Source organism: Labrus mixtus, chromosome 2 (assembly GCF_963584025.1).
Source record: "Labrus mixtus chromosome 2, fLabMix1.1, whole genome shotgun sequence".
Lineage (NCBI taxonomy): Eukaryota > Metazoa > Chordata > Actinopteri > Labriformes > Labridae > Labrus > Labrus mixtus.
Window position 1 is genome coordinate 19,058,407 of NC_083613.1, and position 27,222 is coordinate 19,085,628.

The following is a 27,222-nucleotide window of genomic DNA, read 5'->3' on the forward strand; positions in this document are numbered from 1 at the left end:
GTAACAGTGTCTTTACAGGTCTGCCTAAAAAATCAGTCAGACAACTGCAGCTGATCCAGAATGCTGCTGCTAGAGTCCTCACCAAAACCAAGAAAATGGATCACATCAGTCCAGTTCTGAGGTCTTTACACTGGCTCCCAGTCTGTCAGAGAATAGACTTTAAAATCCTGCTGCTGGTTTATAAAGCGCTTAATGGTTTAGGGCCAAAATACATTAGTGACCTCCTGATCAATTACGAACCATCCAGACCGCTCAGGTCGTCTGGGACAGGTCTGCTCTCTGTCCCCAGAGTCAGAACCAAACACGGAGAAGCAGCGTTCAGTTTCTATGCTCCCTATATCTGGAACAAACTCCCAGAAAACTGCAGGTGTGCTGAAACTCTCAGCTCTTTTAAATCGAGGTTAAAGACACACCTGTTTACAGCTGCCTTTCATTAAACAATTTTAATAAGATTTTAAACTTTAACTCTGCACTGTAACTTTTAACTCTTTTTATATTTTTACTTTATTTATTTCAATTAATTTAATTTGAATTATTTTTATTTGAACATATTTTCAGATTTAATAATTTAATAATGATTTTTTTAATTTTCTATTTTAATGTTTATTTTCTTTCCTCTGTCATGATGCTTTTGATGTCTTGTGTGAAGCACTTTGAATTGCCTTGCTGTTGAAATGTGCTATATAAATAAACTTGCCTTGCCTTGCCTAGCAGTGTTGTGGTTCATCCGTCTCAAGATTTCAACAGTCAGGTCCAAGGCAGATTCCTCACTGTAACTCTCAATCACCCTACTGATGGTGTCCTGCCGGTCTGCATTCTCCAGATAGCCCTTAAGAATGGCCTGACATCCACTGAGCAGCGGCTCAGTGAGGTTCCAATGAAACCCCTTGAACTCATCAGCACCGAGCTCATCTAGAGTATCTAAGATCAGAGGAGGAACCTGCATTTCTGATCACAAGAGGGTGAAAATAAGCAAAAATAAGCAATTCAAAATACATTTCATTAATGTTGGGCAACTTTAGCTGAAAATGCAACGCAAATGCATTGAAAGGTTACATTGTTTTAACCTTATTCCTTAAACGTATTCTTGTTAAATAAAATAATTATGGCACAAAACAAAACGTTAAGGGTGAAGCGCATAAACTTTAATATAACATTTTAAAATGTATGTATGCAATATGTAGCCTATTAGGTTTCTGTCCTTTTTCTGCCATTGCCTTTATTTGTGGTTGTACAGTTTATCACTTTATCTCTTCCTGAAGGGAAGGAAAAGCAACAACAACAACAAAAAGTCAATATGTTGTTGCATGTAGAAACATGTGCATATCCGTTTAAAATAGTTCCTTTGCAGCCTTGTAAGATTTTGTGTAAGAAATAATTGGCATATTAGCAGGGAAATCAATCTTTTAACATTTTTATTACACTTGTTCAGAAATCTCATTATATAGGCTCTTCTAGCTGCTGGAGGAACTGTGGATCACAGGAAGCAAATCACTACCACCTGTTTTGGGCCTGTCCCTAAAATACACAGCTTCTGGTGCAAGATCCACAGAGAATTAACAGATGTTACCCTTAAATGGGACCAACTCTTCGTTGGTAACTGGCATTCATCCACAAACCACAAAACTAAATACTTATTTGGAATCTTGAGCATTGCTGCCAGAAAGGCAATAACAAAGAAATGGCTCCAGCCAGTTACTCCATCAGTGAAAGAATGGTATGATGTAGTTTATGAAATATATATAACGGAACGGATCACTTTTTCTCTGAAGCTTCAGAAAAATAAATTTCAGGACCTCTGGATTAAATGGGTGTTCTATATCTCCCCTGAACTCCCTTCTTTTGTTTAATCTGGTTTTACTTTAGTTATAAAACCCTGTATGCTTCGTTTTTGTATTTGTTGTGGAAAATCACCCCATGTTTTACAATTTGTCTTTTTATTTGATTTGTTCGGTTCTATCTTTATTATTTATTTATTATTATTATTATTTTTTCTATTTGATTTATTTTGTTCTGTATAAATTTACAAAAATGGGGAATCACTCTATTGTCTAACCACAAATGAACAATATGTGCAAATGTCTGTGAATGTGTGATTCGAAATAAATTTAAAAAAAATAAAAAAAAATAACTAACTTGTGTACCGCAACAAAATACAAGAGGCTACAATTATAATAAACAACACAATCGTGAAAATCACCACAGAAAAAACATCTCAATGACATGTCAACATCTCGCTTGTTATGAGTTGAGCTTTTTTTTCAGTTTCACTTTTAAAAACACACGTGAAAGTGAGACAAAACATGTACACTTACCACAACGAGAAATTCCCCCCCCAAAAATGACATGTTCACATGACAGCATCTTTCTTTGTTAATAATATCAAGTTTCAGCAGGCTGTTTATGGAGATATTATGGCTGCAAAACTGGTTGTGAAGATAAATAGCTCTGCATATGCGTGAATAGATCCACAAATGTGTACACTGATCTGATCTGCAAATGTGACAGCCACATTTACAAATGTGTCTAAATACACATTTACAAATCGTTTCACATAATTGACATCATCAGTATGTTTGTGTGCTATTAAGTCTCATGAGTCTCGTTTTTTTAGCCAGAGTTGTAAATATTTATATGAGAAGTTGGATACACTTTACTTTCCTCTGAGAAAGGTCCCCATGGTAGAAACTTGCCAGAGGAAATTAACCACAACCCAAATCATACCCTGCTTTATCATTCTTTTCATTCTAAAATAGACCCATATTTTAATCAAATTAATATCATGCTGTACTGAACATTAAATAAATGTTTAACACCATTACACCATCACTCTTGTGAAAATGCTTTTTGACATAATTAAAACATGAAGGTACAATCTCGATTTTTAAACTTAAGTCGCCCCCTGCTGGCTTTAAAAAATAATTCAGGGTTAAGACACTTTCACTTCACTTTTCAGACCCACAAGCTTCATCCATTTTTTATTTAAGGATATATAGGAGTCGATGAAAAATACATTTTTTTTTTTTTCAACTGCTTCAGTGGTAGAGTCATAATAGAGTTATTGCTTGTTCTCTTTCACATTGCCAGGACTCACTGGGACACTTTTTGACATGACACCACTGTTAGTACTTGCAAAAGCATTAAGGTTTGTTATAAATCATTTATTAGACCTCAATGCAGCTTAATAATGATAAAGGAAAAGGGTTTTTCAGTTAAAACATTTAATTGTAGGGTAATAATTACAATTAATGTCAGCCAAATCTTTGCAAAATGCAATTTACCCTCAAAATATCAAAATTTGACATGGTTTTATTTATTTGTAATTTATAGTCCATGTTCCTGCTGTACAGCCGTGGAGTATTGGAGCGATGATTGTACTTCCATTTGTTGCTGAAATTGACTGAGGAGCAGTACCAGGAGCCACAGGAGGTGGTGCAGCATCAGAGGAGGAGGTGGAGGGTGTAGCTGTTTTCCCCTCTATAAAATAAAAAATACAGCTTTAGAAATTAAATCAAAATGAAATTTTAAAAACATAACAAAACTGTTAAGTAACGGATTTTGGTTGCTTTAAATTATAAACATCGACATCACCTGAATACAAGCGCTTTAGCTTTCCTGCTGCTTCGTTTTGGTTCATCTTCTTCAGGATCTCCATTGTGAGCCTCACAGCAGGCTCCTCCTTGTGGTGCTGTATCATTATGCTCACAGTGGCTGTCCGTGATGCCTCCTCCACATAGGACTTTGGAATGGGTTCTTTTTCTGAGATCTTCAAGGAGAGGTACCACTGAAATGTTTTGAAGTCATCTTTGCCTAGGTCGTCCAGAGTGGCCAAGAGCAGCTCTGTGACCAGCATGTCTGCTCACTGACCTGTTAAAAGAGGGGAGATTAGTTTTAAACTTTTTAATTATGGATGGAGGTCAATCAATGGATGGATGTACTTTAAAGATTCTAAAATGGGAAGTTCTTTTTGTTTCAACAGCAGGTTATCCCAAGATTCAGGATGTTTATTGTCACCCTGAATGTGGATACAAATGTGTGAAATACTTTTTTCAAGTTTACTCAAGTTTAATACAGGGCTGTATTGCAATTGTGCATTGAGTGTTTTATTTATTCATAAAGTCTTATGTCTGGAGGGAAGAAGCTGCTCCTCAGTCTGCTGGTGTGTGCTTTATGAGTCCTGTACCTCCAACCTGAGGGCAGCAGGGAGAACAAGGCTGATGCAGCTCCTACAAGCTCACCTCAAACCCAGTCATGTACAGGGCCATGTGCCTCAGGAGGCTCTCTTTGGTGCCCCGGTAGAAGTCCCTGAGGATTTAGTGCCCCAGTCCACATTTATTCATGCATCTGAGGCAGTACAGTCTTTTCTGGGCTTTTGACAACCACGGCATGATTAGCCCTGTCTTGTCCTTGTGAATGTTCACTCCCAGATATTTATACAACTGTAATCCACAACAACCTCCTTGGTCTTAAACACTTGGGGTCTATGGGGTTGAGGGCCATGGGGAGCCGTTCATTAAGAATGCTCACCTTCTGTTGTTTAGGGATGGGTGGATTGTATGGGTTTGAAACAGAAGGGGAAAGTCCTGAGGGAGAGAGACAGGTTCTGAGATTTTGGTGAATACACCTGCCAGCTGAAGGGCAGAGACTGTCAGGATATGGCCCGGGAATTCTGTCAGGACCATTGACCTATAGGGTCTTTCGCATAAACAACTGGCGGACATTAGCCTCAGTGTTGGAGAGTGATTGGTTGTCCTTGTCTGCAGTGGTGGTGGGGTGATGATGTTACTATGGTTATTGAGTAATGTGCATCTTACATGTAAAAGACTGAGACTAGTGAGTTGATATTAAAGTTTCTTAGGTAAATAGGAGATTACAAAATAACTCACACCAGTCAAATCTGCCTTTGTGGAAAAATTGCTTTCTTCTGTGATATTGTTGGAAAACCAAAGTTCAATGAAATTCAACAAAGAAAATGATCCGTCTAATTTACTCGACTATCGTCTCGTCTATACCATCTTCAGAAGAGAGGGCCCCACCATACTTTAGAATCGCCACTGTGCTTAATTGACACTGATACCTTAGTGACAATAGTAGTAATCGATGCACTTTTCCTAAAAAAGGCAATACTTAACGGACTGGTTTGCATTTTTCTATAACAACCATCATCTCCTGGCACAGACAATCAGCACGATCATTGTCACTCCCCTCTGCTGCCAGTCATACAAATCTAGTTCACATTCTTTCTCAACCTCCAGTCCCCTCCGGCTTAAGTAGAAGAACTCGTCCGACATGAATTATTATATATCATGAATTCATATTTTACAAATGATAGTTTATAAGTACGACGAGAAAAACCCTGTCAGACTTTTTTTAAATCTGGTGGTGCTCCAGCCCCAGCAGTTTTATGGGCATGATGCGCCTGATCAGGATAGCCTAATGTGCTCTAAATTTATATCATTTTCATCATCGGGCTATCATCCTAGCAATAAGTAAGGTCTTTTACCTGCTTTTTGTAACATAACAATGAGTAAGGTCTTTTTACCTGCTCTTTTGTAATGTTAACAGACAAAGAGTAAGGTATTTTACCTGCTTCTTGTAAAGTGTCTCGAGATAACACTTGTTATGAGTTGACGCTATACAAATAAAATTGATTGATTGATTGATTGATCCTGCTATGATGAACTCAAATATGATAATGAAGAATGACTTAGGCTACATGAAGTAAACTGACAACTTCCATTAATTTAGATAATCAACAGAAAGAAGACAGGATACTGTTACGTCATTATTACAACTCTCTCTTTAACTGTAGGCGAACTTTAATAATCTCATGAACGAGGTGTGGAGGGAGCGCTGCAGCAGTCGGCGCCACAGCAAATCTTTTAAATGTTTAATATTTAAAGAAAGACTTACCGTCTCAGCAGTAACTTGGATCTGAAAATGTCGACGTTGCTACTTTCGTTTTCAGCGGATGTTTGCCCGCAACGATCAGTGCGCGATTTGCACATATGAGTGGGTGAGAGAAAACAAAAAACATAGACCATACAAGTTCAAATAATGTAAGTCACTTAAACGGGTTGGGTGATATTTAAGTAGGCCTAGCCTAGACAAATATAATGATAATGACTCGATGAGAGAGAGAGAGAGAGAGAGAGAGAGAGAGAGAGAGAGAGAGAGAGAGAGAGAGAGAGAGAGAGAGAGAGAGAGAGAGAGAGAGAGAGAGAGAGAATGAATTGCCCTATCAAAAAAAAGTAAAGTCAGTTCATTTCTTACGAAATGAAACTAACACATTTTGGCCACCTGAGGGCAGCACAAAAAGCGTTTAACACACCACTGGTGTCCCCCCATTAAGTAGTTTGACAAATGGGATGACAAAAGTGAGTTTTTTTACACACAGAGTAGCAATGAAGTGAAATAGGTATACAAAGTCGAGTTTTTTGCCTCCTGATTAAAATAAGTCAGATATTCTCTCTCCTTTATCTCTGTGGACTATCAGTCCATGCATATACTGTATGCATATTTTCTGCATTTATATAAATAAATTCAATAAGAAATTACAATGACTATGACTTAATTATTCAAATTAACAAATATGTAATGTGCTACACAAGCATGTAGGCCTACAACAATATAAATGTATAGGCTATATTTATTGTAAAAATTTACATTTTTAATTAGCCTAAATTTGTACAAACCTGCTTCATTTATTTATAGAGCAGGATTTTAATGAACAATAACTTGAGAACGTATTACCCCATGTGTGGATAACGTTTTATCTTGTGCCTTTACTGAGAAAACCATTGGGCTAACCTTGCTAAAATGACAAGTTTTAACATATCATTTAATAATCCCAAATACCTACAGGTACTATTAAGCTGCATGCACACCCAACACACTTAACAAATGAGGTATGTATCTTTAGATGCGATGCCAGAGGAAAAAAAGCACCCAACAGCTGCTAATAGTTCATATTGTTTTGAGCGAAATTCCTTTTTTAGCTAGGCCTATACATTTTAGTGGCAGCGCTTATAAATAATTTGTTTTTAATTTTAAAAGTTGAAAACTGTAGATGGTCACTATATTAGAAAAAAACAAGGATCACAGGACTCATTGACTACTGACCTTTCGCCCTAACCTCTGGGGTGATGAAGTCCTTTGAGATAACACGTTCTCTTTCTGCTACTGTTTTGTTCTCTCCTTAGCTCTTCAACAGTCCATCTGTGTGTACATGTAGTTGCTTAGACACACACACTGCCATACACACTAGTTCTTGCAGTCTGTGCTGCAGCTCTACACTGTTATATTCTTGACCCTCCCTTCCTTCCTCTCTTGATATACCAGCAGAGAACGCCCAGGGTGGAATTCAGAGGCCAAAGCAAAGGAATGGCCTGATCATTAGCTTTAGACACACACAAAAGCAGCACAAACATACTGTAAACACCCACAGTTCCATAAAAACCTGAAGTACATTGTGTTTTCTCAGAAGAATCAGGACGCTTCACTGCCAGCATCACAGAGCTGACTGGACCTTGTGTTTGACAGAGACATCATATCAGCGGAGCAAAGGAAACTGATGAAGGATGAGTGCATCTAGGTGGCCAATCACACCTCTGCTGCTCTACCTATTCAGCACAGGTGAGTGAAACGACAGCTGGATGAGTGCTATGGTATACAGCAGATACAATGAGATGAAAGTGGAAACAATCAGGGTAGGGCAGATTAATGAGTTATAGTAATTTAGAAAAGATAACTTTTTGGCTTGTGAACTAAAAGGATAAAACTCAAAATCTCCAAATGATGAAAAAGCTTAGATTGTACAGAGTTTGTGTTTTTTTGTGTGGATGTCGGAACAATCAAGAGAAAATAAGGAAAACAATTTAATTTAAGATACCCTTTGAAGAGGCTCGACTCACAAATTAGGGATCAGGTAAACAATAGGAAAACATAAAGAAGTTTTGTCAGAAGTACATGTACAGAGTGAGTTTTTTAGTGGTGCAAAGTGACTTAGTACATTCTCTAAAGCAGCACAATTTAAAATGTAAAAGTTTTTTTTATTTTTTTTATTTCTGTTGCTTTAGACATTACAGATCCACTACTTTCCAGAATGAATGTGGGTATTTTCTTCCTCCATTTCACTGACAACTACGTCTATGAATAGATTTGTTTCATACCAAACTAGGAAATATAAAAATGAATGGTATAAACTGTATGAATGTAAAATCCCATAGAATAAGATCAATTGCTGAAATTCCCCATAAGAAAAATCTTAAAAAGTATAAATTACAACATCAGTATAATTAATAAAAGATCATAACACATAGGCATCTCTATATTGGTCCATTCTGCTCAATTACAACTTTAATTTTTGAAATTTAGCATTTTTTGGTTAATTGTACTACTAATTTTTTCAGACCTTTACTTAATATTTTAAATGCACACAAATTAAGTTGTTCTTGCATCCCTGAATATAAGTGAATCATGGAAATATGGCATTCAATCATACCACATTCATTTTGATATACAGAGGGCACAGTCTACTGCAACTAAATGATTATCTTATTAACTTATTTTTCTCAGTGGCATATGAGAAACCTAACTTAGACCATTCTGTCGACACACCCACCCTGACACAGCGGTGGGCTACTGTGGGTGAGATCATCTGATAGGCAGGAGAACAACCCCAGGACTCAGTGGAACAATGGTCATAGAAAAGAAGAGCGAGTTCTTTGACTTGGGCAGGGTGTCCTTTCCTTCCTCAGAGGAACACACTGGGTGTATTCAGTGGGCTACAAAACAATGGTTCTCTATAGATCAGCTTAAATGACTATTATTTTACGAGATGGCAAAATTCAATTGACCTTTGCCTGCATTATGTAAAAACAGAGATGACTCATGAGTTCATACAAATAGAGACACACATTATGTGATTTCTGTATTAACAGTAAAGACTGCAGACACTCTTTCTTCTGTTTTTGACTCCCTGTTTTTTTTATCCAAATTGTATCACTTGTGTATTTTATTTTATTTCCTACTTTTGTGAGCTGCTATAACGTGAGTGTAGTTCCCCTTTTGGGGTGATCTTAACTTTACTCATAGGAAATATCTGTTTGATGCATTACAGTGAAACTCTTCTAATCATCAATGATTTGGAGAGAGAGCTTTATGTTTTTTGTTGTTTTTTTTTTTTACACATTACTTACACACTTAAAGTATATGGCTAATTGTGTCTTTTTTTTCTCCCACTCTCTGACCACCCCTGTGACCTCAGCTACTTCATCCCCGGTTTCCATTTCCACATCTGCTCCACCTCTTCCATCACAAATTTCACCTCCCTCTCCCCTTTCAACCGTGCTCCCATCTCTACTGTCTCCTTCTCTTAGTGTCACTCCACCCTTCCCTTCCCTCTCCAGAAACAATGCAGACTTGACAGAAAAAGACTGGTGCTCTTTGACAATTTCACCCTCAACCTTGGTGGTCAGGTATGTCAGGAATAGCTGGTGATTATTTCAATGACTTAATGTTATATTTTTTACCAAATGACACATATTTATCTTATGTCTTCCTGCTGTATAGTAATTGAGAAACAGACTCCTCAGGAGTGCAGACGATTCACTCAGGAATCTGTTGAGGTGTATTGTATGAACCAAAGTTATGACATAAAGTGCTCTTGTCCATTGTGTAGCACTGGGCAGAGTGTTTTGAAGATACTCCTTTTGTTAAAAGGCTGATGTTGATATCATGGTTTGACTTTTTTTCAGCACCTGCAAAAGATTTGAATTTAACTTTGCCCAATTAACCAAAAGAGTTAAGAAAACTTGAAATAAGTTTTGTACTAGAATCATATTTTTTTATTTGTCTTACCCCTGACTTGTTTTCCACTTTTTCTGCTTTTTTTTTTTTTTCCACTGAATTACTGAATACTTCTATTGAGTAAACTCTCCTGTTACAGGTTTGGGGATCCAGTCACAGCCAACTGCTCCCTGCTGGGTGCAAGGATGGGTTTTCTGTTTCTGGGTTGGAAAGTCCCAATGGTAGGGGAATCAGCAAGTATGGCTTGCATACCCTATAGGTTAAAGAGGAACTTAACACCCCATTATCTTGACACTCCATCCATACCCTCTAATTTCTAAACAAGATCACAAAACACTTTAGCTCCTTCCTTAACAGCAGCAACAAACTATCAATCTATCAAGAGCAATCTACATCTCTCCAGCAGATTACCATGGCCTTCATCATCATGACAATGGTGCTGACTTGAATCTGAAGCATGTCTCTACCTCTCCCAGTGTGTACTGCCTGGTCATGGCCTTTTGAAGCAAACAGCATTACATCATCTGCATGAATTTGAGATGTTATCTTGAGTTCACCATGACGTACAATAATCATTTCATGTCCACGGTATTCCTCTTGAATCCAAGGCTTACTATGAGCTTGAAATGCATTCTTATCCCCGGTCATCATATCCAGATGTTATGTCGAGGTTCCTTGAGGTCTTCACTGATGCATAAAGAACCCTACACACAGTAGGCTTTCAGACAACTCAGCTCTCATCTGAGGTTTTCAAATATCAGTGAGGGTGTGGTATCTAATAATTCAGCAGACTTGCTATGTTGGAGTTATCTGAAAGTCTGGTGTGTCTAATTATGACATCATGCATTATGCATCTGAGACACAGGGAGTCATTCAAAGCGTCTGTATTTAGAGACTTTTAGCACATTCTCTTTTGTAGACACCTGTAATCAAAGTCCTCAGAGCGTTGTTATCTAAAATGTTTTCCCTTCTAGAAAGCTCCTGAATCAACTCATCATCATTTTCTAGTCTGGAGTGTGGACAGGATGACCGAATGGGGCATCAAGCCTACGTGTTGGGTTGCATCTGACCAGACAGGACAGTGCGAATTAAAGCTCCCTCTGATAGTCTTTAGTAAGTGTTTTTTTTCCTTCTTAAATGTTAAAAAATACACCAAACTTTAGAAAGTGTGAAATTCAATGATCTGTCTCTACAGAACCTCCTGATAACGTGTCCATCAGCTTTGTTAACCACACCGGGCCGATGCTCGAGGGTCATCAATACACTCTGCAGTGTATAGTACAGGATGTCGCTCCCGTTGAACACCTTACTGTGACCTTCTACAAAGGAGCGACAGAACTGGCTCCATTACAGTCCATCAACACAAATACAACACCAGTGACTGAGATCTTCACATTGAACATCACTCCTACTAAAGATGATGATGGAGTCCTTTACTGGTGTAAGGCCACGCTAGAACTGGGACCTGCAGGACCTCGGCATCCTCCAGTGGTGAGGTCACAAAAGCTCACTGCCACGGTCCTCTGTGAGTGAAATTGAAAACATTTGGATTTCAAAGACTTGTATGAATCAACATTTTGTAATTTTCAGAAAGCAGGGATTCTGTATCCTCCTCCCATTGATTCAGAAAATTCATTATGCTTTGTAGAGCTGCATGAAGCTGATGTTCATAGCTTGGTGGCCATTTAAAATCTTATTGGCCATACCTGTAACAGTCTTAAGAATTGAGCTGTGTTTTAATTTAGCATCCTTCAAAGGATCCAGCCTTCACAGCTTGCATAGACTGCTCAGTCCAAACTGAAATGACAAGAGCCTAGTCTATTGAAGTTTTGCATCACCCACCCTTATCCCCCCATTTCTAATTATCGCCTATATCGACTAGGAACCTTGACAGCCGCACTTGAGCATTAGCTAGCTATTGGTTTAGAACATTAGCTAGCTATTCAATTGTGATGACCAGAACCAGTTACATACATTTAAAAGTACATTACTTGACTGCTTGAAAGTGTGTTAGCTCTTGGGATGAGTTTGGCCACACCAGGTGGATCCTTCGTTGGCCAGATAAAGGATGACGCATTTGAAGGAGCATTTCAAATTGGACAGCCTTTGACACGCCACTGTGATGTAATCAGTCTTCAAATGCATCCTTTGAAGCATGCAGCCCCTTAAATGGGATATGGAGAAAAATGTGCAGTTTCTAAACAAGGTCTTTGAATAGTTCTAAATATTAATTTTGAGAAAATGTAATGAAATTACCAAATTTGATATCAAACATGCACCCTAAATACTTAATTTCCAGATCTTTTATCTTTTCATTATCCAAATCCTTCCCACGGATTTTCTGTAAATAATATTTTTTATTTTCTAACTCTCTTCTCCACTCTGTCTTTCCCTTTGTCTCAGATGGGCCACAGATTATTTGTCCGACAAAACTTCAGGTGAGACAAGGAGAGAGCCTCAGCTGCGAGGTGAAGGGAAACCCTAAGCCATCAGTCACCTGGTTCAGAGACGGGCAGGTGTTTGCCTTGCCCAATCACTCAAGCAGACAGCATGATGGGCATTACACAGTCTCTGCAAAAGGACTAGGACAGAAAAACTTTACAGTAGAGGTGGAGGTCATACCTGACAGTGGTAAGTTATTAACAATATTTTAATGAACAAATATAATTCAGTGAGAGACTCAGATTAGATTTAGACACACAAATGTTTTCATATTGAAAAAGAGTTACTAATGTTTAGACTTTTAATTAAGTTCTCATTTCTGAATTGATAAGACATCTTGTTTTGTTATTTTTTGATAAGGTCATGGATGTTCAAAAGACTAAATGAGTACAGAAATAAACTGATTAGAATGCTAATCTGTTTGGGTTTGATTTGTCTTTTCCTCTTTCCAGGAACTGCTAACAGCTGTAACAGACTTTTCCTATTGGCCATCCTGCTTCTTCAGACAATTATCTGGCAGTAACACCTAAAAGAAACCGATGTGATGCATCTTCTTATGCTGTATTGATTTAAGGTTCCTGCAGTGAAAATTGTTTCTCTTCTCTTGATCAAATGAATCTTTATTTTTCTTTTGGTGTGTATAGTCCTTGATTTTTTAACACAAAACACTAAAAGCAGATACATATCCATTTGTAGATCTTGAGCTTCTGCCTGCAGGAACATCTCATGTTATTTGACTGAACTGTCCATTTATTTTTCACAAAAGCTGCTGTACAACTTTAAAATAATTGTTTTGTAAATATTAATGATCAACAATCGGTTATATTTCTGTAAGAATAGCGTTCTTCTCTCTTTCCTGTTTCTTTTAAGAGGATGTTTGGACTGTTGAACCCTCTGCAAAACAATCTTAGTCTCTCTCCGCTGTACTGTAGATGCGTTTACATTTTTTAGTTTGAAGAAAAGTTCCGCGAGTTTACTTCAGAACCAGGTCCTCTTTCACTAAAGGTTAGGTGATGTCTGCTGTAAATTCAAATGCTGAACTATATCATCTCTCAAAGCAGTACTTTCTTGCTTTAAACTTGAACTGCTTGCACAAATATCAAATAAAGTCCAAATGAAATGTAGTAAAACATTTCTGAAACAATTATGCCTTAGTTTCAGAGAATAAAGGTAGATCAAATCTTTTTTAATACCCTTTGGTTGTGCATAACCTTTAAAAGAAAACAACAACGTTGGATGTAGAGCATCATGTAAAGACAGTTGAGCTCAAAACAATGGCTACACAACATGTAAGCTCTTTATTATTTATTAATTAAGTAAATCATAAACACTTCAAACCGTGCCATTTGAAAACAGCCATTTTGACAAGTACATTATATAAGATGTTGAGTTTCTGAACTGGGTTAAGGTTTGGTGGGCTGTTAGTGTATTCCTATGCTCAAAAGTTACAGGGCCATTTCTCTTTTCATGGGTCAACACAACTGGTGTTTCTTCCATCTCAGATGACCAATTCATCCAAAAACAATAACAATGACAAAAAACATATGACAACAAATTCAGCGGAGACCACTGCTTGTGGTTAAAGACAAAACATTAAGATTCATATTATCTCATGAACTATTACTGGATATTCAAAGTAAATAGATTAACTGTCAACATTGTTATCATCCCAGTGTGTTAGAATCCCATCAGCTGCACAGTCGATGTTAAAGAAACAGATCTCCATCTGGAAAGGAAAAAAAATGCCAACAAGATTTCTAACCAATGTCATGACTGATCATCTTACACCTATCATGGTACAGCACTGATCATCTTACACATGTGTTGCTACCTTTTTAAACTGTTTTTTTTTATTTTTTAAACTTATCTTGTATCACTTGATACATTTTAGAGATATCTATATTTTTCATAGAAAACATTCTCTTGTTGTAGCTTTGTCTCACGTAAAAAACAAAAACCTGGTTATTTTGTTGTTTGACATTAGGCATAGAATGTATTACAAAACGTTGTCCAACTCTGGAAATTGTAGTATTAGAAGAATTAAAAATCCACAGACTGACTCACTTTAAACTGTATACCAAGGTCTACATGAGCAGATGTAGTGTGTTCATGTGTCCTGGAAGCTAAGAAATACAACTTAAATTGTCTTTTTTTTGCACTGAGATTGTGGCGTTTGAAATATGCACATCTTTTAATGGGTATGACTTAAAATAAGATGCCTTTTGTTACATTATAGAAAATCTAGGTTTTTGCCTTATCCATGGTTGTACCTAAAAGTCACTATCTATTAAGATTGATTGGAGCGCAGATGGCTTAGCAGTTAGTACCCTATGTACGGAGGCTATGGTCCTCAAAGCTGGTGGCCCGGGTTCAAGTCTGTGGCTCCTTTCCTGCATGTCATTCCCCCCTAGGCTGACTTTCCTATGGCTGTATTATTAGATTAGAATCCCAAATTTTGAGAACATTACTAAACACAAGAAAAACAAATAAAAAGAAACATTTTTTAAAATAAAATGTAATAATTGCTGTCAATGAGGCACTTTTGATAAATTCTTGCTGGCAATGGAAGTTAAATAATTAGGACAACTCCTATGACACCACACTGGTTCACTACATTTCTTTTTGATTTGATGGAGAAATGTCTAGCTTCAAAACAGTTCTGTGTGTTTAGAAAAAGATACATCAACTTACTGGGTATACGCTTGGATTAGGGTTCATTATTGTCGGAATCATCAGAGATGATCAGAACCTCACCAGCATCCACGTGCCGGCTGAGGTCTCCCATCTGCAGCTTCTGGGGCATAACAACGGGGCTGGGGTGGGGAGGCGGAGGAGGAAGAGGAGGCGTCTTGGTGTCAAACTGAAAGTTCCAGTGCCCACCTGAATTCTTGTATTTTGCAACAGCTGCTGCCAGGAGCTCCTGGGACACAGAGAGAGGCTGCTCCCGAGCCAATGCCTGATCAGCCAGGAGATCCAGTAGTGATGGAGTCGGAGTAGATGTGGGGATGACCGGGGTTCCTTCTGACTCCGTAGGTGTAGAGGAGCCGGCATCCACTGCCACCACTTCTTCTGTTTTAGCCTCCAAATTTTTCAAGGCAGAAACTCCCTTCTTCACACCACCCAGTGATGTAGAAGTGGAGATATTGGGGTTCACTATGAAGACAATGTCTGGTTCTTGGGGGAGTGTTCCTCGGAGAATGCTGCAGCTATCAGATGTAGAGGGAGGTTTACAGATAGACTGCTGCTGCTTCTTCTGAGGCTTCGCCCTCTTTACTCTGTGCACATGGAGTGAAATTGTAGTAAGACATTTAATTAAATCTGTTGAAGCATTAGGAAATTAATTCTTATTAACAGAAGTAAAAAGTAAAGGTAGAGCTTTACGCACGGTAATGACATAGAGAGGCCTAAAATCTTCCTGCTCTCCTTTATCAGCACCCTAGAGACACATGTGGAGATGTCTCATCAGGTAAAACAGTACTTCTAAAAAGTAAATACAGTGTAGATACATATTTTCCCCTCATAACTGAGGGTATTTTTTTGCACTATTTGCAAGATACCTGGATTGCATCCATCCTTTTGGCCAAAGTGGTTTCACCTCACTGTCTAACATGGTCTTAAGGTACTCCTCCATCTCCTGGCTCCCTTTGTTTTCCTTTTTGTATCCCTCCATTTTCACCCTTAGCACATGATAGAAGCACTCCCTGTATGAGAGAAAATGTAATTATTTTCACACAATTTTCTTTTTGAAACAGGTACATTTATTTCCTCTTTGAATTGGGATACCAATTTGTATAGTCAGGTGCTACTTATAAAAGCTCACCTGATCTCTTCACTCCATTTGAACAACTTCTTTGGACCTCCTCTTTTCCCACTTTTCTCCTCCACATTGTCCTCTGGTCCAACATTCACCTTCTGTTTGCCATCTTTCTCCTCTTCTGCTGCCCTGACATGAATAAGCAGCTCATGATGAGAAAGAGGAAAATATACATGCAGTGAACCAGAACCCTCCTCGAAAAAGACAAGGACAGTTTGTGCCTTCAATGAAAAAAGGCAAAAAAATAACAGTTTCTGATGACAGATGTTGTGTCAACAAAAAGTTACAGTAGAAGATTTGATTATTTGAGTGAATGTTCCTTTATGAACCGACTCCACCAGAGGAACAAACAGATGGAGTAACATAGTCCATGTTCGATGCAACTGTGATCCTCTACTGGTTCATTTTACCCACATGTTTGGATTTGGAATGGACAGTCAGAATATGACATTTAGAGATGTCTTGCTTAAACTCAAACAGAACAAAGAATAAACTTGATATTTAAATCAAATTATTTTGGGAAAAAGCGACTGAGTCAGCAGGATTTGTCAGTTGCAGGTGTAACACAAGATTCAAAAAGGATATTATTTAGAGTCCTGTCCTCACAATGCTGTTATCTTCATTTAGCAAAACAACAACAATATAGACCAAGGGCGAGGTCTCTGCAGACATCACTACACTTCTACTGCTTCATGAGGGATGACTTAAGAGGGATTGTTTTACTTTGAGTCTACACATTGTTCTTTAGGTAAATCTCACTTATTCAGCCGTTAAGTAATACGATACCACACTACTTTAACAACACCACTTAAAACCTTGGGGAAAAAAAAAATGATTAACTCACTTTGAAGCCTTGACTTGTTCATATGCTTGGCAGTTTTCAAAGAAACATGCAATCTGCTCGGGCATAGCTTTGCCGATCGCCTCCTTTAGTTTGTGCACAGGGTCCTGCACATCAGGTGGTTCCTTCTTGTTAGAGTGAGTAACAAGAAGTTAGTCACTTTGAAATGTATAACTTGAACAACAAATACTGCCCGTTAGAACTCGAACCATAAAACCCACTCACTGCGTGTGTGAGTAACAGTTTCTTCACACGTTTGAGAAGTGTGTCTCTGCTGCAGGGCAGGAAGGATGACAGGAGTGTGTACACTTTAGAGCGGAGCTGGCCACCATGTTCCCGACACTGCAGCTCAATACTGGAACAAGACAGCAAGGGAGCTTAACTACATCTTCATGCTGTGGTTAAAATCCCAGTGTACCACAAAAACCAGTAACAGAGCTCTACAATTAAAAGCCAGCTTTAAACTCAAGTTTGTTGTGCCTCAAGTATTCACACAATTCAGTCACGTAAAATTGAAAAGTGTTAACTGAAAAATTCCACACAATACCTTTTATAAGTAACTGACCAAAAATGCTTGTTTTAAAGCAATATGCAACATTCTAGACCAGCCATGTGAAGTATAAATGGGTGTACAGAGGTCTTCCTGTGCCTTACTGGCTTGAGACAATAAGTATTGAAATTCAACAAATCTTGAATATTTGCTTTTTCTGTGTTGTTGGATAACTCACTCGAGCAGGACTGAGTTGATTCCTGGAGTGAAGAACTTGAGTTTTGACTCCCCCTCAGAGCTCTTGGCAACCTGAAAAAGACTGTACATGTTATCATTGCACTCATCTTGCTCTCTTCCACTTCTCACCAAAGGACATCTTAAAGTAGCTTGCACACAACCACACACTCTTTAGAAAAGCAACCTCACCACCATCAGTTTTTGAATGCTGTCTTCCAGTCCTACAGGGAGTCCCTCTGGCATCTGGACACACTGAGCTGAGATGGAACTGGTCTGTGACGGGAGCAGGATTTGTTCTGAATGAGGCTGAGAGTTCGTCTTTGTATGAGATTGGCCTTCACTTTGAGCAGCATCAGACTGAGTGGGGTTGTCAACTTTTGGTTGGTAAAGTTGCGTCTCCGTTGCAGGTTGAGTAAACGCTTTCACTGATGAAGAGTCATCGCTGACTTCTAATAAAGAGTCCAAATCAATGTCAAAATCCACTGTGTTTGCTGCCTGGATCAGAGTGTGGTCATTGGTTGATCCAATTAAACTGAGAAGGGGGTCAGTCAGTCCAGAACCTCCACCTCCCCCTGCATCTGCCGGACAGGGAGGGATTGTGGGTGCTCCCATGATGAAGACTGCCCTCTGATTTACATTCCCCATCTTCTGACGTTCCTTCTCCTTCTCCCTTTGAAACTTTTTCAACATGCTGGTGACGCTTAAAGTGCCAGCTGCCTTTTTCTTCTTTTTCTTCTTCATCTCATCTTGCGGTCCAGTTTCAGACAAAGTGCTACAAGGTTAACACATCACACTTGTCAGAATTACTTTGCTAATCACATTTCTTCACATCAGTGTCAAACTGGCTCTAAACATGAGATGAAATTGCTTCATGTCAGACTAACCTTGTCATCAGATCCACATCGTTTTGAATTTCTTCATCTTCTCTGCACGCCTTCTTCTTTGGTTTGTCTTTATCAACGTTTAGTTTACGTTTCTAAAAATGTATATTTGAATGTGTTAAGTCTTTTCATGTACAATTTAAAAGTCTAAAATGCTCAAAAAATAAGATTAAGATTTACTTTTATTGATCCCCGCAAGGGGAAATTTCAGTTTTTACACTCTAAGTCATGCAACACACACATAGGCTGAAATACACAAACATGCAGAAATAGGATCCTATGGACATGCACTAATGGAGAGATGTCACAGTGACGGAGCTGCCCACAGTGGGCGCTTCTGAGCTGATAGTGGGGAGGGGGGTTTGGTGCCTTGCTCAAGGGCACCTTGGCAGTGCTCAGGAAGTGATCTGGCACCTCTCCAGCTACCAGACCAACTTCAACTGGGACTTGAACCGGCGACCCTCCGGTTCCCAACCCAAGTCCCTACAGACTCCTCTTAATCTCATATCTGTTTCCTGAGATTGTTAAAAACATCCATAGCAACACCTGGTGCTCTTACTTTTGAGGTGTCAGATGTGACCTCACCCATGGTGAGGTCTTCAGTGTCAGAAGCTTGGCGGAACTGCAGCATGCCAGAATTTATATAAAAACCTCCAAATTTAGTTGTGATGGATGCTGGCACAAACTCATCATACTGCAGAAATGGGACAAAATACGTTTGATTACCTGTTTTAAAAAAAGATAATATCAGCTTGAAAAAAAACCAGGTTGAAATAGATTGGTTAAACAATATACAAAATGAGGAACAAATCCACAAAAAAACCAACCCCCTTCCCGAACAGAGGGACCTTTGTCCGACCCCCTCTGTTCAGAATAACGTTCTGATTTTTGAGACTAGTTGATCACAATAGCAAAGAGTCCCTGCTCGCTCAAACATAGACGATATCTGGTCAGTGGCGAGTGAAACAAAACATTTCTAATTAAAGGAGTAGAATTAAAGGCCTGGTTAGATTATCAAAGATGGTGCAACATATCTTCAATCAGACCAATATAAAAAAAACATGAAGTGTAAACAATTTTGTGGAAATCTAAATGTGTGATTAAACTGACTCACAGCCTCAGAGTTGTCAATGAAAGAATCCTCGTCATCATAACCATATCCAATATCAATCAAGTCCTGAATGCGGTCCTTCTTTTGCTTAGGTTCGTTGCCCTGCAGAGATTTTGAAAAGAATGATGTATTGTTCAAAATGTATGACTTTTTTCCAGCATGACCATTTGAATTGAAAGAATGTGGTCACCAAAAAAAGGTCGGTTCAAATCAAAGATTAATTAAAAATGTCCAAATGGTGGGGGACGGTTTTCAATTCAATGTCTATGTAAGAATCTCTCGCCTTTTAACCAAATGGATAATGGCAAACACTTTAAGGGTAATTCAGTTTTGGAAAACAGAAAGTTAAACACTCACATATTTTTCCTCCAGCTTCCTTGCAATAGCAGCCACCTCATCGATTTCCCTCTTACCTGCCTCTTCAAATCTGCTCAGAGGGACTTCATCTTTTGTGCGGTTGATCTAAATAAAAGAGACATTAGTGTAACAAAAACAAACACACCTCTTTGACCAATAGTCAAACATTTACTTCAACTGTCTACCCTCAACTTACAGAATGGGCTTAATGGAGGTGGAGGAGTACAATCTAAACCTGATGATTAACTGTGTGTCTAAGTAAAAAAAAAAAAAGGCTCAACCCTTAAATAAAAATAACCTTAGTCATCTAGTTATATTTGAAGTTCGGCCTAAAATATAGGCTAGCTAAATAGCATATAAAAAAATCAAACATTATTGTACTGTGGTATTATAGGGATGCCTAGGAGAAAGTGTGTAACATTTTTACAGCTGTAAAGGTGGCGAGAAACAATGACTGTACAGTTTTGAGCATTTTATTACAAGCAGGCCAAAGAAGTGTGTGGTTTTTAAAAAAAATTGTTTGTTTGTTTTTGAAGATATTTACAATACAACCGGATTAAGATTGATGTGTGGGCTATTCAAACAAAAGGTGAACTATGTTTAGGTTTAAATCTCACCTTATTTTCAACGAGCTGGCTGAAGCTGAACTCGGGAAAACTCCGCTCATCAGGTTCAAATAATTTGAGCACCAGTCGGACTGTATCGGTGTCTGAGCGGTTTTCTTTCTCATGCTGAACACCTGAGGGGGACTTTAATGGCGGGGCCTGCTTTACAGGCGATGAAGGTAAATCCACATTACAGGGCAACGTCGTCAACTGAATCCTTCGAGATTGAGCCATGGTAACTGTCAACGCAGGCAGAAAGTCTGGTTTGATCTGCACACGTCGAAGAAGGATTTAATTAAGAAGAAATAAATGCAGGTGCGCTCTAGTAGGCATGTCTGCCAACGATCCTAGCCTGCAGCCAATCCCCATAATCCTTATCTTTAAGATTTTCACTTAACAAAATATCATCCGTTTTAAACGAACGTTAATTAGGCATAGCCCCTAGGGCTACAATCAAAATAAAATCCAAGTAAAAAAAAAATGCTGCCTAATTTAGTTTTGCTTTAAAATGACAGCGAGCAGTCAACTAGCTAAGGCCCAACTAATAGCCTAAGCACAAGAACCCACCGGTCTGATGATCAGTGGTAACTAAACTTTTCTCACTAAATATTAACAAGAACGTAAAGCGAACCAAAATCCCTTTTTCATTGGTCCTTGCAGCAACTTCCTGGTGTGCGCTGGTTGCCTGGCAACAGAGCCCAGCGCTGGATTAGACTAGTTTTAAAAAGGTGAGTTAACCTTTTACCACATATGTGCGGATTTAAATTTAGGAAATATTTTTATTTAACACAAGAGTTTTACATAATGCTAGTAAGAATGCTGTTACCTCTAAAATAGAGCCCGATATATTTTGTGGGCATTGCTAACCTGACCACTTGTTTAGCGTTATTTCGCTTGACAAACTGAGAGCGACAGCTAGGCTAGCTGCCTCTAACGCTAACTCTTTTGGGGAGAAAATCTTTATTAGGAAGTTACTCATTAAACAAGACGTCAACCTTATTTTGGTTTTGGGTCCTACATTTTATCCTTGTGCTTTAACCTTAAACGCTTAGTAATTTTTATGCACTTTTTAAAAATATATTTTGGCATTGCACCGGCAGTGTGTAAAAATGCTAAGGCTGTCCGACTGCCTATCTGAAATGCTAGAGAAACTATTGAACCACTCTTCTTCAGGGTGGTGATGCGTCTGAAGCTCTGCTAAATATACAGTGTATAACACAGAATGTATTAGCCTAGTTACTATTGGTCTGATGATTAGCAGTTGTGCAAACTCAAAGAGTCTCCATAGGTTAAATGCAAAGGTACCTAGGCCTCTTGTGACTATATTTTATTTAACTTCTATTTTATCTTGTTTTTCAAAAGAAACCACCAAACGGTAATTAATTAGTTTAATGAAACACCATCAAATGGCACTGTTAGTTGGGATATCTGCCTTATATTATCTTTGGTAGTGTGAGCAGGATCATGGCTAAACAAACAGATAACCATTAACTTGGTTAATATAATCTTTTTTTTGTATCATTCAATAGATCTTTAATTGTTATGCTTTAAAAATGGTTATACTTACCAAATAGAAAATACCAAACCAAAGAGATAAGAATACAAAAATTTAAAAAGTATATACCTCTATATGGTGTGCAACTATAAAGTACACAACTTTTCACTTGATCAGTTGTCTCCCTTTAGGCTCACTGATTGTGTCCCCGACAATGTCTATTTTTTTAATACTCTGTTCCATAATTCAGAATTGTTTACTGGATCTACATTTCTGCAAATAAGCAAAATACCTGTCCTGGGCCTTATTGATCACAAGGGGGCGCTGGAGATCCATGAGAACAAGCAGAGAAGACTCAGATACATTCAGGACAGTTTTCCATGGATTGATAATGGACTACTCATCACTCACATATGCTACATGATGCTCAAAAGGCTTACATTTTGTTTAACAAATTATTGGAAATATAATTGTTTGAGAAAACTGTGACACCAAAACATGGATGGCACAATCAGAGACAGCAACATATGTTTCCTTCAAAATTAGGAAACTTGTTGGAAATTTTAAGCCCATAAATGTTACTAAATCACTAAATACTTAGCCTACAGTATTTTCCTGAGACCTGTTAAGTTGAGTCTTCTTCAAAAACTTCTCTCAGCTATGGGTAATCATGTTTTTCTAAGGTGATGGCCTGATAGCAGTGTGTTTGTTAAAGCTGATAGTTTAAAAAAAATGTAAATCCTGTTCATTTTCATGCAGACTGGGCTAGGCCTGCACTGAATTGACTTTGACAATTACAATAATAGGATAATTGCAATCTGTCACCACACAGTCCTTGTTAGCATATCAGAAAATAACCAATCCAAGCAAATCACCACACACACACACACACACACACACACACACACACACACATCCCAGATCTGCATAACACACACAGCACTCCGCCATGTAATTATAAATGAATTTCACGGTGTAAGGCTTTTAATGCAAATAATATGGATCTTCTTTTTCCTTCTCCTCTTTGACCAACAGGACTGAGTGTGTAAGTGTGTGTGCGTGTGTTCGTATATTTGAGAGAGAGGATCAGATTGCAGCCAAGCTTTGTTTGACTAGCCTCCCCTCTCAAATGAGTTAATGGGATGGAAGTTATTTGCCACCCTGAGCCGACGGCCCTAGGTCGAACAGAAGCGTTGAATTAAAAAAAAGGTGTCAATAAATGTGACGAGACAAAGAAGTAAAATACACCCTAGCGGGACAAAGACAGACAGATGGAGGCGGCAGGGGTAGCCTCCTCTATGCGTGTGTCTGTGAGTGTGTGTGTGTGTGTGTGTGTTGTGGTCTGGTTCGTGACAGGGACCCCATCAGAGCAGGATCAGAGTGAGGAAATTGGAGGACAATGTCGGCAGAGGGGGTGAGGGGGACAATTTAAAGCGATCGGGGAGGCGGTGTCCCAGAGGTGCATAATTCACTCATTCATTAACTCAACCAAACAAGAGCCAATATTAATTAACTCATTCCTCGTGCCGAGGAGGCGCCCCAAGAAGTGCATGCTTTGTTGTCAATTGGCAACAACAGTTCTTGGAAGTGAAGGCTTTAAAAGCAGCTGACAGACCATGAGGGTAACGGAGGGTGTTAAACCTCCAGCCATAGTGTTGGATAGTTAAATAGAGATATATTGCTTTGAATTATACCCAACAATAGTATCTCAGTTGTGTACATGAAAATAGGACAAAATTCATAGCTTAATATCCTTTTTTGTAGTCAGTATTTTACATATTTACATAATGTAGAATGATGAATGTAGGACTGTATCTTATGTTTTATCTTTAACTGCAGAAAAAGACTTTACCTGTTATATTCATTTCAGTCATAGAAATCATCATCATCATGGAGAGTAGTTCAAATGTACCTCTGTGTTACTTACTTATAGAACTGGATTACAATTTGCACTCCAGGCTGGATTATCAGACAATTTACCAGACAAAGAGAACAACTGCCCCAGGGCCCCAGACCCAGAGGGGTCCCCCAATAGCCCCAGGCTCATTGTTTCGAAATTGTTTTGTGGGTATCTTATTAAAGTGTTTCCTGACACCATAACCTGCCTTGGATCTGGTTTTGAACTAAAACTGAAACCTTGAAACTGCAATAGCACCCCTTTCCCATTTTTGAATAGTCTAAAAGTTTTAAATATACAGGAATGTATCTTTAATAATAATGATTATGTTCATGACTGAATGAAAATGTCAGCTGATAAGATTAGATCTTAGTTCTAATAAATAAGATTGTCAGTTGATAACACACAAGGGTCCTACATTATATCCTGACCTTTAAGCTCTGTCTGGATCAAAATATAGTTTTCATTCAAGTTTAACACCCTTCATTATATAGTATGATATTGTGCTTACCTGGTTTGTATTTTCTTATTAGTTTAGTAGCTTTATTGGTTTTATATAAGGCCCCTGAAAACATTCCTATAAGTCTGTTCTACTGAAGTCATTTTATAGGAAGCAAGGGTTTCTCTACTCCCCAAGTTTTCACACTGAAACATATTTTAACCCTCATTCATTTATGTTGCAGAGAAACGACTTAATGAAGTGGTTTTCATGTTGCTGCTTATACAGTCATTCATAAGCAGTTCTAACTCTTATGGCCAAATATTATATTACTGCTTCAATATTCCTAATTTGAAGTGATCTCAGCCCTACTTGTTTCTGCTTCTAATTATTAATAACCATAATAATAATAATAATGAAGTTCTCACCAATTCTCAGACCAATATAAAAGTGAATGAAAAAATAAATAAATCTTCATGACAATGGGAAACTCCTCTCTCTCACTGTCTCCTCCACTCGGGGGCGCTCCCTCACTGATCCTCTCTCTGCTGTCAGGCCTTGCTAACTTTGATTAAGGTTTAAATTGGCTGAATTTAATGAACGTTGCCTAATTAGGCAGGATAACAGCTTTAATTGATAAGTAATTATCTGCCACAAATTGTTATTAATTTTCCAGCTCTGTCTTGTAGTGTGCTGACTCTCTCTCTCTCCCTCCTCTCTCTCCCTCCCCCCTTCAACATTTTGTATTTATGTAAACAAGCAGTAGTAAACAATTAGGCATATGTTAGGATGGGATATTCCGCAGGGTATATCACCAGGCTGTGTTTGGTGGACTGACTATTTATCGGGAATTATTTCACTCACTGGCTGATATCTTTGAGCATTAATTGCTTAAACTGTCCTGTCACTTTGGCTGTGTGCCATCGGCCGCATGCTGTCATGACTGGGAGAAGAAAAAGCTGCAAGAAAAATCACTACAAGAGATTGTTTTAGTAAAGACAAGAAAGGAATAATTAAAGAGTGAAAGACAAAGTGCTTCTTTATTAGGATAATGTTGATCTTTGAAACCACGATATAGATAAGCAGGTTATAGCTTCTGTGTTTTTTCACAATTATGTTGCTTAGTTTTATCACGTAGTTTAGCCTACCCAATTCATTACAACTTATATATTGTGTAGTGACATGTTAACAAGCAGTAACCAAGAGAAATCCAATATTTTACTGATTAAATTATTGTGAATTGAAAAATATAAATGTCATGTATAGTATTATTAAAAGTCACTTTATATACTATATATAGTTATTTGAGCAGCACCACATACACACTGAAAACTCTTTTTTGTCCTGTCATTTGGAATGTTATTTGCCTTGAAAACGTCTGCAGAGTTATGTGCATGTAAGCTTTCATTTCATGAAAGATTGGTCAAGAAAAGTTTATTTACTTTAAATCCTATTCACTTGATAAGCTCATTAAATTATGATTTAACTGTAGTTAAACAGCCCCCATCCCGATGTAAACAGCTGCCTTAACTTTTCTGTGGGAATAAAGAGCTAGATTTGGAAAAATTCTGAACAAGTTAACTTTTAAGAAACTAATAAATAACTGAGCCTTCCTCTCTTTAGGTCCAACCTTTTATTCAGAGTCTAAATAACCCAAACACTCCTTCATGTTTCTAAATGCCATAATACGTACTACTTTTTCTTAAGGACTACATAACATGCCTAGATTATAAAGGACAATCACTGGAGGTTTTTGTGTTTTATATTACAGCATGTATCCCAAACCAAAAAGTACATCTAACTAACACTTTTTTTACACACTTTAAACAAAGACGTTTTACACCATAAACTAACGTGGAACCTTAGTAGGAGACAGCTGGATATGCTTTAAAGGGATGTATCTAAATACTTATGATATACTTTCAAGTGAAACTGTGAGGTTTACAGGACACGAGGACCCTGTTGAGCTGAGAAAACAAAACATGAACCAAAGAAAACACCTTTGTTCTTTTATTTCAGTTAACATAGGCTGCTCTGACTGAGTGTTTCATTAAAGTGATTTAAGTGAGATGCGCATGAACCTGCTTCCTAATTAAAACATCTTTTCTCGTTTACAGAGCGGCTTAAAGCTGAGCTCTTTTGGGGGGAGGTGACTTTCTCCTGCTTCCACCCCTCTACCGTTTCACTCCTGGCAGATGGTTTTGTTGGGCTCCAGTAGCCAGCCAGTTGCTGAATGGACTGATCCATTCTTCCTCAGATCTGAGCATTTGTTTTAGCAGCCCCCCGACACCCCCCCCCCCCCCCCCCCCCCCCCCCCCCAAACACATACACGCTCCAGATGATCCGCATGAAAAGGAAGAAAGTATTGATTTGGCTAAAATGTATATGCAAATACTCTCGAGCCTGTGCATGAAAAATTGGCATCACTGTTCCTTAAATTATATCATTACTTTATTTAGAAAATATTAATTTGCATAGTGTATTTCCCTGAGGGGTAGGGGGGTTAATTAGGTCTATTTCCGTGCGGCTTTTGCTCAGACAGCCAAGGAAGAAAAGGGAGGGGGTGGGCAGAAGAAAGAGGGAGAGAGAGTGTGTGTGTGTGTGTGGGGGGGGGGGGGGGATGCGTTCTGATACGCAGATAACAATTAAAATGGTATTTTAGACTCATTCAAGCATTTAATTTTTTTGGCATATTAGGCAGGTTTCACTAAAAGGTGATAAGTCACTTTTAATTGAAATGGAGTTATTGCTCCTGAGGACGTTTCTTTTTTCCACTCACTTTTTAAAATGTAAAAAACACAGG

The 27,222-nt window shown here is 38.3% G+C and overlaps 2 protein-coding genes across 4 annotated transcripts; one reads left to right on the top strand and one right to left on the bottom strand.

The window, feature by feature from the left end:
- Positions 1-7,362: 7,362 nt before the first annotated feature.
- Positions 7,363-12,881, top strand: LOC132987496 (hemicentin-2-like). The gene is made up of 7 exons (XM_061054619.1): positions 7,363-7,635; positions 9,269-9,479; positions 9,950-10,031; positions 10,785-10,923; positions 11,006-11,335; positions 12,214-12,441; positions 12,705-12,881. Exons 1-7 carry the CDS (start codon positions 7,581-7,583, stop codon positions 12,773-12,775), a joined length of 1,116 nt encoding a protein of 371 aa, XP_060910602.1. The 5' UTR covers positions 7,363-7,580; the 3' UTR covers positions 12,776-12,881.
- A 663-nt stretch (positions 12,882-13,544) lies between these two features.
- On the bottom strand, positions 13,545-21,036 carry LOC132987483 (ubinuclein-2-like). Of its 3 annotated transcripts, none has more exons than XM_061054598.1 (14): positions 20,601-21,027; positions 19,984-20,088; positions 19,630-19,728; positions 19,075-19,209; positions 18,519-18,610; positions 17,824-18,406; positions 17,636-17,706; positions 17,133-17,262; positions 16,911-17,032; positions 16,073-16,195; positions 15,810-15,953; positions 15,638-15,688; positions 14,944-15,527; positions 13,545-13,978 (listed from the first exon to the last, which is right to left on the bottom strand). In XM_061054598.1, exons 1-13 carry the CDS (start codon positions 20,820-20,822, stop codon positions 14,960-14,962), a joined length of 2,445 nt encoding a protein of 814 aa, XP_060910581.1. In that variant the 5' UTR covers positions 20,823-21,027; the 3' UTR covers positions 13,545-13,978; positions 14,944-14,959. The 3 variants fall into 3 exon arrangements, with proteins under 3 accessions (XP_060910581.1, XP_060910572.1, XP_060910590.1); XM_061054589.1 differs by having other exon boundaries at positions 16,911-17,035; positions 20,601-21,026; XM_061054607.1 differs by lacking the exons at positions 16,911-17,032; positions 17,133-17,262 and having other exon boundaries at positions 20,601-21,036.
- Positions 21,037-27,222: the final 6,186 nt, after the last annotated feature.